This window comes from Vicugna pacos, chromosome 17 (assembly GCF_048564905.1).
Source record: "Vicugna pacos chromosome 17, VicPac4, whole genome shotgun sequence".
Taxonomy (NCBI): Eukaryota; Metazoa; Chordata; class Mammalia; order Artiodactyla; family Camelidae; genus Vicugna; species Vicugna pacos.
This window is the reverse complement of record NC_133003.1, coordinates 37104752-37118292: the sequence shown is the minus strand read 5'-3', so window position 1 is coordinate 37118292 and position 13541 is coordinate 37104752. Positions and strand designations below refer to the sequence as shown.

The window sequence follows — 13541 nt, the reverse complement described above, 5'->3', positions numbered from 1 at the left end:
TATGTACTGGGGATGGGCTGCACCAATACTGAGTGGCTTACTTAGCCACTCATAAGAAAAGCCTTCAATTTCTTCATATTCTTTGACCCAGGAATTTCACTCCTTGGAATGTATTCAGCTTATCCTAAAGAAATAATAACCTTGCATGTGTATAAATACTTAACTACAGGGGGTATTTATTTGAAGAAACACTTATACTTGTGAGCATTGAAAACAGTCCAAATATCCAACAACTGGAGATTGGTTACATTCATTATGATACTTCCATATAAAGAATCTTAACAGGGAGCTACTGAAAATTATGTAGTGGTAGGATACACTAGAGTCTAGGGGAAAAAAGTCATGATTTTGTAAAACACAGATGACAAAAGAGTTCCTATGCCTGGAAGAAAGGATTGACTGGAATGACAAATCAAAATGTTAATAGTGGTAGCTCTTGGTGGTGTGAGAAGGGGCAAGTTTTATTTTCTTTATGCTTCCTTGTGTTTTCCTAAGTCTTGTACAGTAAATGTGCATTTTTGAGTAAGCATTATATTCGTAAGCTTCAAAATTTGGTGGGTTATAGAAGGGTGTGCAGTAACAGTCTTTGTGGTTCTGTCTCCCAGACAATGCCTTCCTGTCTCCAGCAGCATCCATCGGTTTTTTTTTTTAACATTTTTTTATTGATTTATAATCATTTTACAATGTGTTATTTCTTTCTGTGTATCTTTCCAAGGATGTGTTGATAAAATTTGCATATATACATGTATTCTTTTTACCCTTTATGACACAGACAACAGCATATAATACACACTGTTTTGTAGTTTGCTATATTGAATAAACTGGCACAAGTGTCGTTTCATCCCTGTGGATTCATTCCCAAGAGTGGAATTGTAGGTCAAAGAAAATGTACATTTGTCACTTGGATAAATATTGCCATCTTGTCCTCTAAAGTTATGAAAAAAATCTTTTCATACTTTCTTACAGTACTTTAATGGTTTGAATGTTTTTTTTTAACATTTTAATTTAAATCCATTTAAATTTTTATCCTGACTTCATGGGTACTTAATAAAGAAAATAAATGATCTGAAATATTGAACTCCTCACTCATAGTGGAAATTCAAGTGCTGGTTGTCCTCATCTGTTTAGATCACAGGATCTAGATGCAAATAAGGACGGCTTGGAAAGGTTCAGCTTACATGGCGGGTGAGTAACATAGCCAGACCTCTGCTCGGCTGTATGCGGGTTTATTTGCTTCCAGAGTCTCATGGTAGTGAAGAGGCAAGCCCTGAGAGCTTGATTTCCACCTTCACATGAATTTTCCCCTTCGATAGAACTCAAGTCGCTGTTTGGATTTACCTTCTGAAATATCGTAAGTTGTTTTAATCATTTAGATAAAAAGAAGTGATCTCCCCTGCAGGAATGGGGTCTCTGTGTATGGGCTGCATGAATTTGTGTAGGACAATGTGAGAGCACATAGGAAGGGAATTAATGTTATTTCTGCAGAGATTCTGCAGACCTGTTACTGACTGGTGAGCCTAAGCAGCTGGAGTGAAATGTCAGATGGATTTGCCCAGCTGACTCAAGTTGCCGAAAAGAGAGGCGCATAATAGCTCCATAAATTGACCCTCTCCAGCCAAGCCCTGCTTAATATAGTTACGGCATGAGCTGAGCTGTAGTCACTCCTAGCAGCTCAGCAAGCACCACTGGGTGCTTTTCTTGGGGGAAAAAAAAATCGCTCAAGGTGGTGTTGACCTGGGACACCTGTTAAGTGGGGGAAACGTCTTGAGAGTTTTAAAAATATATATATATCTTCTTGATTTCTCCTTTTCTAGCAAGACAAAAATATAGAAAAACAATCATGTCAGAACATAGCAGGAATTCAGATCAAGAAGAACTCTTTGACGGGGAGATTGATGAAGATGAAATCTTGGCCAACTTGTCCCCAGAAGAGCTCAAAGAACTACAATCAGAAATGGAAGTCATGGCCCCTGACCCCAGGCTTCCCGTGGGAATGATTCAGAAGGATCAGACTGACAAGCCACCAACAGGAAACTTTGACCATAAATCTCTTGTTGATTATATGTATTGGCAAAAGGCGTCCAGACGCATGCTGGAAGACGAACGTGTTCCTGTCACCTTTGTGCCATCCGAGGTAACCGGGGATTTGTGTACGACGGAGAAATGCCTGCCTGGGCTGGGCTGGCACCTGTCCATGTTGTAACTGTCATTTCTCAAGACTCCTGTGTTTTGTCTTTTTTTTTTTTTTTGCTATTTTTAGATTATGGCAGATGGAAACTTTCTAAAACACTTATATTGGTATAATTGGGAGGAAAAAGTGGTCCTTTCTTTTAAATATCTCTTTTAAAAATTGCTATGGCGGTTGTGGTGCAGGAAAGCCTGTACTCTGTAGACATGATGCTTAATGAATTAACTCATAACCCAGAAACATTTGTCCTACATGTTTTTTTTTTGGCTCACAGGACCCCTTAAGAGGCTGAAGCAAACTTTGTGTCCTCTCCTTCGGGTACATGCCAAGATATGCAATATTTCACATACAGTCTCAAAAGTGTCACAGTCCCCTGAAGTCCAGCCACACACCCTGCAATGAAACCCAAGTGAAAGAACTGAAAAAAAAATCCCTCATTACCACAGTGCGTTGGCTAACAGTGATGAATTTTGAAATTGATGAATTAAGGTGTTTTAAAGATAGTGCTTTCTTTAATTACGTTTCTTAACATGAAAACTAGAATTGTGGTTCAATCTATGAACTTGTGCATTAGCATAATTTTTTAATGTTTCACTTAAAAATGACTTAGCAAAAAGAAGACAGAGATCCCGGCAGGTAAAGTCTCTTTTAGTTACGCCTCCTGATACAGATAACATTCTTGCCACATTACTATCATGCTGGCTGTAATTTAAGGAAAGCTGTAAACTGGTTTCATGGTCAGGAGGGTTTAAACATGTATTGCACTCAAGAAAATAAGTTGCTGGCTTGATCAGTTTAGAGTGTCAGGTACAATTTTCAGACATTTTACAACTAGATTAAAAGCCAATTCTGTATGAACACCAACTTCAGAGTAAAAAAGAAAAAGGGTACTTTGAACACTTTTTCTTCCTTCAGAATACTTGAAACAGCTTGATGGTTGGCTCCCCCTACTGAGACAGATGAGAAATGCAGTGGTGAGGGCTGTAGGTAGTTAAGGTGTCTGTCAACTGTCATTTCCAACCTGTAATGTGCATAGCAGTAAAAATCAAGTTCATATTTTTTAATTTTAAGTTTATCTTTTTTTATTGAGATAACATTGGTTTATAACACTGTGTAAGTTTCATGTGTACATTATATTTCTACTTCTATATACCCAACAGCATGCTCACCACCAAAAATTTAGTTTCCATCTGCCACCATATAGTTGATCCCCTTCACCCATTTTGCCCTCCCCAAGATCAAGTTCTTGCTTGGATGAGCCTGTTTGTCAAACTACTATACCAGCTTTCAGAATGACACCTATGAGGTACACAAACTTTATAGGAAAGTGATGTGCAAACCCTAATAAACATTGATAAAAGACTTTTATTTTCCCTCCCAGACTAAGTAGTTGTTTCTGAATCTCTGATCATCTTGTCCCTTTTTGTAGCTGGCACTGCCTCCTAGACACTTTCCTTCCAAAGGAACTGGACCGGTAAGCCTGTTCCTAGATAATCCAGGGCAGTTTTCACAGAGCTGAGCAGACAAAATCAAAGTCAAGAGTTTGGGCATATTCCAAAATATCAAACTGCTCTCATTTTCCCCACAATATTTTCAGGGAAACTTGTTGTACACATTATATTAGATTGGCAAACATATTAGGCATGCAAATTTTGGTTAGGGCAATAAGGAAATTATTGTGTAACCCAGAGCTGTTGAATACAAAGATGCCTTTTCAGCTGTATACAAAACAAAGATTTCAATGAATGGATAGATAAGTGCATAAGGTTTTCAAAACAATTTTTAACTGTTTCTGGAATTGAACACCAGCTTCAAAAACAATAGGTCTGAAAACAAAATTAACTAGGTTTCATTTTAATACATGGGATGAGATGAACACAGCCAAAAACTTGTGCATTTGTGCATGTGTGTGCCTATAAAACTTTATTTTGATTGTATTTGTTTGCAAAACTAATATGTATACTTTGTTTAAAAAAAAACCCTCAAAAACAGTCTAGAATTATATGATGTAAAAAGTGGAAATCCCCCCATTTCTTCCGTTCATCAGTTATCTTAATGGTTACTTCTCATCCTCAGAGGTAACTACTAATTTAGTAAACATTACAATAGTCTTTGTTTCCTATACATTTATTAACTTATGTGTGTGTGTATATATGTATGTGTATAAATACACATAGATACAAATGGAATACTATAAATGCAGCTTACTTGCTTACTTTTTTTCATTTAGTCCTAAATCTTTTTATAATCTCCCATAGATACTGCTCTACTTCATATTTGTTCGTGGCTATGTATTCTAACCCTCCTAAACGTCTCTTTTAGGAAAATACTGAAGAGGTACGTGAAAAAATAGACAAAGGCAATAAAAATGTGTCCCAGTATTTAAAAGAAAAGCTTAATAATGAAATTGCTGCACTTAGAAGAAAATCAAAGGACAGCAATGATGCTGAAGAAACAAATGATGATGATGATGAAGATGATGGAGATGAAGAAGATGAGGGAGAAGACAACAGCACAGAGAGTGACGAGAAAACCAAAAGAGAAGAGGAAGGCGAAGTGAAGGAGCAAATCACAAATGGCGAGAACAGCTGCCAACAGGTGACTAATAAAGCGTTTGAAGAACAGAAAGACAGACCCGAACCCCAAGAAAAAACTGAGAAAAAGATATCAAAATTAGATCCCAAGAAATTAGCTCTAGATACCAGTTTTTTGAAGGTAAGTGCAAGGCCTTCAGGAAACCAAACGGACCTGGATGGGAGCTTGAGGCGAGTGAGACAAAATGACCCTGACATGAAGGAACTCAACCTGAACAACATTGAAAACATCCCCAGGGAAATGTTACTGGACTTTGTCAACGCGATGAAGAAAAACAAACACATCAAAACCTTCAGCTTAGCGAACGTGGGTGCGGATGAGAGCGTAGCATTCGCCTTGGCCAACATGTTGCGTGAAAATAGGAGCATTACCACTCTCAACATTGAGTCCAATTTCATCACAGGCAAGGGCATCGTGGCCATCATGCGGTGTCTCCAGTTCAATGAGACACTAACCGAACTTCGGTTTCACAATCAAAGGCACATGTTGGGCCACCATGCTGAAATGGAAATATCCAGGCTCTTGAAGGCAAATAACACTCTCTTGAAGATGGGCTACCATTTTGAGCTTCCAGGTCCCAGAATGGTGGTAACCAATCTGCTCACCAGGAATCAGGATAAACAAAGGCAGAAAAGACAAGAAGAGCAAAAACAGCAGCAACTCAAAGAGCAGAGGAGGTTAATAGCCATGTTGGAGAAAGGGCTGGGGCTGCCACCTGGGATGTGGGAGAGGCTGGGAGGACCAATGCCCGACTCTCGGATGCAGGAGTTCCTCCAGCCTCCTCCTCCTCCTCCTCCTCGACCTCCCAACCCCCAAGCGGTCCCCTTCAGTCGGCGAAATGAAGTGGCGAAAAAGCCATCGCAGGCTCCGCAGTACAGGACGGACCCCGACTCCTTCCGAATGGTGAAGCTGAAGAGGATCCAGCGCAAATCCCGGATGCCAGAAGCCAGAGAACCACCCGAGAAAACCAACCTCAAAGACGTGATCAAAACGCTCAAACCGGTGCCGAGAAACAGGCCACCCCCGTTGGTGGAAATCACCCCCAGAGATCAGCTCTTGAACGACATTCGTCACAGCAACGTCGCCTACCTGAAACCTGTAAGTAGGAGGAAGGAGACATGGTGAACACACAGCACAATTGACAGCTCCTAACTGGGAGATTCTAATTGTGACTAACTGAGGAAAACCCACCAGCATTACCATAGATCTAAATTGCTGGTCATCCCCAAAGGCATGTCTTTCTAACTTCCGTAACAGTGATACTAACAGCTAACGTGTATTGAGCGCTGATGATGGACCAGATTCACTATGAATTATCGCGGATTATATAGTGTTATATACCTAACCCTGTAAGGTAGGTGTTATTATTCTCACTGTTAAATAAGAAGGAAACTGAGGATTAGAGACGTGAAATAACATATGCAGGAGGAACAGCTTGGAAGAGGTAGAGCTGACGTTGATGTTCAGTTCTGAGTCCTGGATCAAGCTTTCACTCACCCCATCCACACAGAGCAGACCAGCAGAGATCCCCAGGGAGCCTGCTGCAGAAGTAAATAAGCATGAGGTCCAAGGGGGCTAGTTGTTTGTGGGCAAGGGCTCCCATTGTGCTTTCAAAACAGCTGGTTCTTTTGCAGCAGATGGATGGAGACTACCTGCCATGGCAATCAGACTCTTTTTTTAAGGTGGGCGGACAAATAATGAACCACAGGTTTGCATCTCCAGGAATGAACGGAGCCGTAATTCACTATTTCATTTTCATATTTCCTGTGATTCGCAATTACTGCTGCTGTTAGAGGAACATCTTGTATTCCTTGCAGCTTAAATTATACAAATGCATTTTTGTATGGTCATCACTGTGACGGCATTGATAGAGGCTGAAAGGTGTGTGTCTGGAGGCCACGGTTGATAATTAACTGTGTTATTTTTAAATCTAGTGTGGAATTTAGCCAAGGTATTACGTTGGCAAAAGAGTACATTATTTCATCATATAGAGTCATAGTTTTTTCAAGATGTTTTAAACACATTCCTATGTAAGCTTGTTTTTCTGCTTTTAAGAGCTTTATATTCTAAAATAATATAACTTACTTATTCACATGTATACATATGGATGTCCCATTTTCCCATCTCCTAGTAATACAGAATTGACAATATTCCATCCTTCTACATCGAAGATGACTTCCAGCCCTTTCAACTGTGATTTAAAGGGACTCTGATTCTCCCTGGGGCAGGGACCAGGGTGAGAGCTCTAGAGGTCACATGAAATCAGGCGAGGGTTCTTTGCCCGCCCTTGGGCACAACATCAAGACCTTCTGCACCTGCTCCTCTCCCAGCAGTCAGACCTCTGTAGGGGGTGGATCGGGGTGTTGTTTTGAAAGAAGCTAGCGCTCTCACTCAGTAACCTGTCACCAAAGCAAATGCAGAGTCAGAAAATAACATGAGTCTGAAAGGAATAAAAAGCCGTCTTTCAAAAATCTGCCTTAAAGACTGCATGTGGATTCAGCATAGAAGAGAGAATGAAGTTTAAGTGGTCATCTGACCCAAGACCCTGCCTCCTGGGGGAATGTTCTACTGAGCAAATCTGCTTTCCCTGGGATCTGCTGCTTTTCATCCATCCACTTACTTATCACTGCAATAAACACTTGTGTAGTGTTGCCACGTGTCGGGCACTATCAGAGGGTCAGGGATACAGCGGTGAACAAGACAGGTATAGTCTTAAACTCATGGAGCTTACAGTGTTGGTTTTAGAGTTTTCATGGTCAAGACACTGCTTTTTAGTTAACTGAGAACACCTGCTTTGAGTCCAGATTCTAGAGCAAAAGACATTAAAATAAATTCATGATGATAATGACCAAAATGACACACCCTAGGTAGTACTACATTTTCTATTTTCAGTCAGCTCTAAAGCGCTATCAGTTTTGTATTTTGTTTTTAACGTCCCCTAAGAAAGAATAACAGGCTGCGGATAAACTCTGACATGGGTTGTGGATGGTGGTCTTGCATGTCAGCCTCTGCTTTGAAATGTCTTTGATCTATTCCAAGGGGCTGGTGTTTTCTCCTGCTGTCAGTTGCCTGGCTTGGCCTGCAATAGGCACCTCTTTGCATGTATCTCACATACAGAATGTTACACAACTTCATCTGCGTGGTCCTGTAAAATGCTCTGCAAGGAAAATGTGAAAATGCATCGTCGCGCTGACAAAAATGTCACTGCACTAATGTCAGTTTGCTCCCTATTGCTATGTCTTGGCGCCTCGCTGCATACATAATGAATGTCTGCTTTAATGCCGAATCAGAGTGTAATCTTTTAAAAGGCATTTTTAAAATCATTTTTATTTTGAAATCATTTGAGACGTGCGGAAGTTCAAAAGAGTACGGAGGATCTTTAAACACCCATCACATTCTGTCACATTTGCTCTGTTGTTCTTTAGAGGGTATTTTAAATGACAGTACGTCTGCACGTGTGTAGGTCCAACAGGACACCGAGCTCAACAAAAAGTCTTAACAATGTGAAAAGCTACAATGTGTTCATGCACACACCTGCAGCCGGCTGTTGTAAAACCTTGTTGACTGTAGGATACTTTCTGATTTGGGACCATGGAAACATAAAAAAAAATGCACGTCTTAGACTCGTAAAATACTGTGAACACCATCCGTGGTGATATCACAAGATCCCATCAGAAAGGGCTACTTTTAGCCAGTCAACCATCACTTTAGGGAAGTAAAACTAAAGATTTATTGAGATTTTTTCCCCCCACTTGTGTTTTGGAGGACAGAGATGCTCTCCAAATCCCTGGATTTTCAAACATGAAGTTAAAATTAAAACCCAATTTGGAAATCTTGTAATTTTTTTTTAACTCATGCTCCTACCTAAAACATTGAATGTCCATAAACAGCCTTAGAAATTATTTATTCTTAGAAAACTTACAAAGGAAAAAAGGTTCTTTTTTTTTCTTTTTCCTCTCATGGACTTGGAAATCATACTTCTGTATTTTCTAGAGCATAGCTTATTAAGTAGTCAGTTTCTATTTTAAATTTTTACTTTTTTATTTTAATGTTTATTCTCTCCACCTCCCATGCTTCTGGCTTGGGATCCCTGAAATGAGGTTTCTGGCAAAGTATGAAGGAAAGTCTGTATACTTACTTGGCTCAAAAGCTCCCTCCTCCAAGAAGCTGCACATTTAATTCAGTGTAAGAGAGAGGTGTACTGTGGACCAGATATTGAAAACTAGTGCATTATAAGCCCTCGATCTGCAGGCCTATTTTGTGTGGCTTGAGTATTATTGTACAAGTTATAAAATTTCACATAATAACATCCAGATACCTGGCGGCACTTGAAACATCAGATTCAGCTGGCATTTGCGTAGCACAAATCAGTGGGGTCAGTGTGTTGGCTCCTCCCTTAGGATAGATAATGGACCGTCCATTTTTCCTGTCTCCACCATGCCCTACTGCCTAATACCTGGCCTTTTTCACTCATTTACATTACTTAGTTGACTCCTGTAGAATTTTGTAGTTTGTTTTGTTGCTTTTATTGTTTTTAGCTATGTTTTAAAAGTCTTTGTCTTATCCAGCAAACAATTTATTAGGGGATCGCTGATTCATTTCCCTGTGAGTTGATAGAAACTCTGAGTCAATGTGATGCCAGCCCAAGATAAACACATTAGGTTTGTGCAGGTTGATCCATCCCCAGTAAATGTGTGATTTCCTTTCCTCTTTAAAAGTTTCGTGGTCCGCTCACTGCCTACCATCCCAGATGAGTATTTGTACTTTTCACTGAGATAAAAATCTCGTCTGCAGCAAGTGTTTGATTCCCTGAGGCCAACTGCATTTCTGTCATAGGCAACCACTGGTGCCAATCAAACAAAATAACTATTTTTTTTTAACATAGCCAATATATACATATCTTTTTAAATGGCTCCAATATGGCTCCTTATCACAAAAGGCACCAAACCATCCGTAGTGAATACTCTTCTGTAAATTTCCATTACCCCTCATTTGTGCCTCTGTTCCGGCATCTCCCACCTTGTGTCTCAAGTTGACAGCCCTTAGGGACACAGTGTAGGTCTCCTAGTGGATTCTGAGATCCTCAAGGCAGGTCTTCCTCATCTCTATCCTGGACATCCATTGAGGTGTTGACCCAGAGCAGGAGCTGAACTCGAGTGTGCCGAATTAAACAACCCGTGCTGGAGTGGATTTTCCCATCCTGCCCCATCACTCCCAGTCTGTGTGAGTGTAGGTGTATTTGTGCACCGTGTAATGCTATACACACACCCCCTTTAAAAAAAAAACGAATTTTGACCAACAAGCGAAGGGGGAACAGGGCACCCTAACAATACTGCAAGTTGATTCTTGTTTGTTAAGTTTTGTGTTTTTATAACATCAAATCTAGCTGTCTTTTCCTTTATGGTTTCTCTTTTATGTCTGCTTACAAATGGCTTTTTTGAAGCTTTTAAAAAATATTTGTCTATCTTTCTTGCTGCTTTTATAGTTTTTGCTTTTTAAAAAAATATTATGTGTTATAGATGAAGTAAAGGATTTGATTTTGAAATTAGTAGAAAACAAGAAGCCCGCTTTTCTTCTGTTTCTTTGCCAAATAGCCAGCCAGTGATCATTTAGTGACTCTTGTTGTTTTTCCCAGTGATCTGAACTGCCATTTTGGTCATGTTTTAAATGCATCATTGTACCTCTAGCTTTACTATGTTGGGTCATTGCCATGTTTTGCTTTTTAAAGTATTTTTATTAATTTGGAACCCTTCCATGTATACAAACATACATCAGGAATAACATACTGTAAAAATGTTTTTTTCCACTCAACAATACAAAGAACACAGTTTTGACTGTTTTTGCAGCATTGCAGTTATTTTAAATAACTGGCATTATATAGTTGGCTGATTAGGGTTCTTCCACTGCTGATGTTTCCCGTGGGTGAGCCCTAGCAGATTACAGTCACGGCCCCCTGCCCTCCTGAAAGTTTGGCACTAGGTGGGGAGAGAGAATCACAGGGAAGACCCTCTTGTTTGAAGCTTATGCAGGCAGCAGCAATGCATCAAAGTTTCTCTTCAATGGGCAGGATGTTGAGAAACCTTTTTAGCCAAAAGTTATAGTCAGAGAACTGGCTAAAGGGGGCTCCTAGCGGATGGCCAGAATGGTTCATCACATTAACACTGGGCATGGGCAATAGAAGGAGAGACATTATGGGTCCTTATTATACAAACTCTGAGTGTCCTTTGGACTTTGTCAGCATTCTCTGAAAGTACATCCTTGATGGATGAGTCATCCTCCTAAGATACAACACCGCTTTAAACTCGTAAAGAACTTGCCTTATTTTTAAGTTGTTCCCATTCAACACAGCTCAAAGTTGATTTGCAGTCAGACTTACGCTACTCTTTTGTTATTTTTTGCTCTTGGGGTTTCCTCAAATATTTTATTTTAAAATTTAGTGAGTATCATATTAGGGATGTGCTTCAAAGAGGAAAGACCAGTTTTAAAAGATCATCTATATTCTTAACGGTGGTATTTATTTGGTGGTTGAGGCATGAGTACTGAAATCAGGCAGATCTGGGTTCACATCCTGCTCTGCCAGTTCCTAGCGCTGTGACCTGAAGCAGGTTGCTTACTCTTTCTGAGAGTGTTTCCTCTTTACAAGGTGTTTGGAAGATGAAATGATAAAATGCTTCAAAAGTAAGTGTTAAAAAAAAGATTATACTGAAGATCCCAACCAGTGAAATAAGCTAAATAAAATAAAGGGCATAAATATTAGGGAAGAAAAAGTGTCAACACTGATTAGTAACTTGTATTACTTAATCCTTATGGGAGCGTTGTGAATAAGATACCGTTACAGTTGCTTCATAGCTGAGAAAAATTGATGCCCAACACCATGCAGCCAGTAAGAGCTAGTACCCGGCTTTGAACCAGGCAGACGCCAGCACCTGCCCTCTGGTTTGTATAATAAGCTTCATCATGTGCTCAGAGCCCATGGCTGTCCCTGTCATCCGTAAACGCCCAATTCATGGTGGCTGTGGTTATTAGTGTTGTTTTATCATGGTTTAGGGGGCAGCTCTCTGGCTAGAATTTCTAATCCATTTTATACCCTTTGAGGCATGTACATTTTGTCATTTTTGCTGTAAAACGCTTGAATATCTAGGATTAATTTTTCTCCTTTTTTTCCCCAATGCTTAAATCGCAGGTGCCACTGCCAAAAGAACTGGCATGAGAGGCAACAGAATAATCTCGAAGAACAAGGAAGTGATTTAATTAAATGACTCTCGGACTAGAGCCTGGAGACTATTTGAGCAGCATACTTCTGGATCCAGGTGGTGGAACTGGGAACAATGCTAACATCTGACAGGAGTATTTTGTAAAAGGCAGAGTGCTTGGCCCCTGACAAAATAGGGGCTGAAAATGCAGGGGGAAGGAGAAAAACATACCAGTCTTCAGGGCAACATTTTCTACTTCCCATCAGTTTGAGTGACTTAGGTGAACTTGAGGGTCTTCCAGTAGAAGGTAAAAAAATAATTTTTTTTTCTTCATCAACATTGGCTTTACTATTACTTTCTTCTGATAAATAACAATAAATACTATAGAAGTGTTAACTATTGTATTCCCATGTTTTCTCCTTCCATCTACTCTGCTGTAATTGATCACACAGGATCTTAAAGGGAGCAAAACATGTGTCACTGTGTAAATGTGAAGGGTGATTTGAACTCCAGGCCCTTCGGATGCTTTGAAATGGAAAAATGGTTCATTAACTCTTCTCTGGAGAATCAGTTGCAATTTCCAGTTTCCAGCCAGGCCGAGCTTTCTGTTTTGGCCATTCCCCTGCTGTGTCGGGAAATACATTTCTGATAGCGGTAACTGTGAAGAGCAGGACACTTAAGTCACAGGATGTGGCGAAAACAGTGTTTCCAGAAAAAGCAAGGGGGAAAACAAACCCTGCAGATACATGAAAGCATCCCTGTTTCCATACATACAGAGACAATGGGTGATAGCATGCTAGTTTTGTTGAAAAAAAAAACCAACCAAAATTTATGAGTAATGTATTTATTGAGAAGCTTTTGCTTTTAGCTGAGTACATCTATTTTTTAAAAGTTTAATCTGTAATGATCGTGATCTTATTCTTCTCAAAAAATCTTCTAAAGGAAACTTGCTATAGGATTAAATCTAAGTTCCTTATCCTATCATTGAAGGCCCTCCATTGCCTGGTCTCCATTTAGTAACTCAGTCTTATTTGCCGTGAATTCTCTGTACTATTTTTAATAAAACATCCTCATGCTTTTGCTCTCATTAACTCTCCTAGAGAATGCCCTGAGAGACTCCACCGAAGTCTTCCAGACAACTCCAGCCCCGGTGTCCTTTCTACCTTCCGAGTTCCCAGGGCCTTTAATTACCCGAGCTAGTCACTGGGTGCAGAGAATCTGAAATTTTGTACAGAAGTGGCATGAGCCCTAGAAGTCAGGAAATCACACTTTGTTGCCTTTTCTTTCTTCCATACCTGAGCAAATAATTGGCACCTACCTGCCTTCCTTCTTTTATATAATCAAAGGTGGTACATCACAGGCAAAGCAGGCTAGGAGAGAATGGATTTAATGGGGACAAACTTAATAACGTTATTTGGAAGGGCAGGCCATGGGGAAGAAGTATGGTGCTTCTATTTTTTAAAGATAATTCAGTGGGTACAAAAGTATCCAAATTTAAATAGTTAATAGTCTTCAATCAAGTAAGTAATTTTAGATAGCCAGAGACTGAGTTTGGTGTTCCCCTA

At 39.9% G+C, this 13541-nt stretch overlaps 1 protein-coding gene across 2 annotated transcripts; it reads left to right on the top strand.

Moving 5' to 3' along the window:
* The first annotated feature begins 1225 nt into the window (after nt 1-1225).
* Nucleotides 1226-12377, top strand: LMOD3 (leiomodin 3). Of its 2 annotated transcripts, XM_072940816.1 has the most exons (4): nt 1226-1358; nt 1819-2134; nt 4511-5881; nt 11967-12377. In XM_072940816.1, the coding sequence occupies exons 2-4, from the start codon at nt 1841-1843 to the stop codon at nt 11991-11993; spliced, it is 1692 nt and encodes a 563-aa protein (XP_072796917.1). In that variant the 5' UTR covers nt 1226-1358; nt 1819-1840; the 3' UTR covers nt 11994-12377. The 2 variants fall into 2 exon arrangements, with proteins under 2 accessions (XP_072796917.1, XP_015092366.1); XM_015236880.3 differs by lacking the exon at nt 1226-1358 and having other exon boundaries at nt 1778-2134.
* Nucleotides 12378-13541: the final 1164 nt, after the last annotated feature.

Coding starts and splice junctions, on each gene's coding strand:
- LMOD3 (XM_072940816.1), top strand. CDS start 1,841: ATGTCAGAACATAGCAGGAATTCAGATCAAGAAGAACTCTTTGACGGG. Junction 2,135..4,510: donor TCACCTTTGTGCCATCCGAG/GTAACCGGGGAT, acceptor CGTCTCTTTTAG/GAAAATACTGAAGAGGTACG. Junction 5,882..11,966: donor ACGTCGCCTACCTGAAACCT/GTAAGTAGGAGG, acceptor CTTAAATCGCAG/GTGCCACTGCCAAAAGAACT.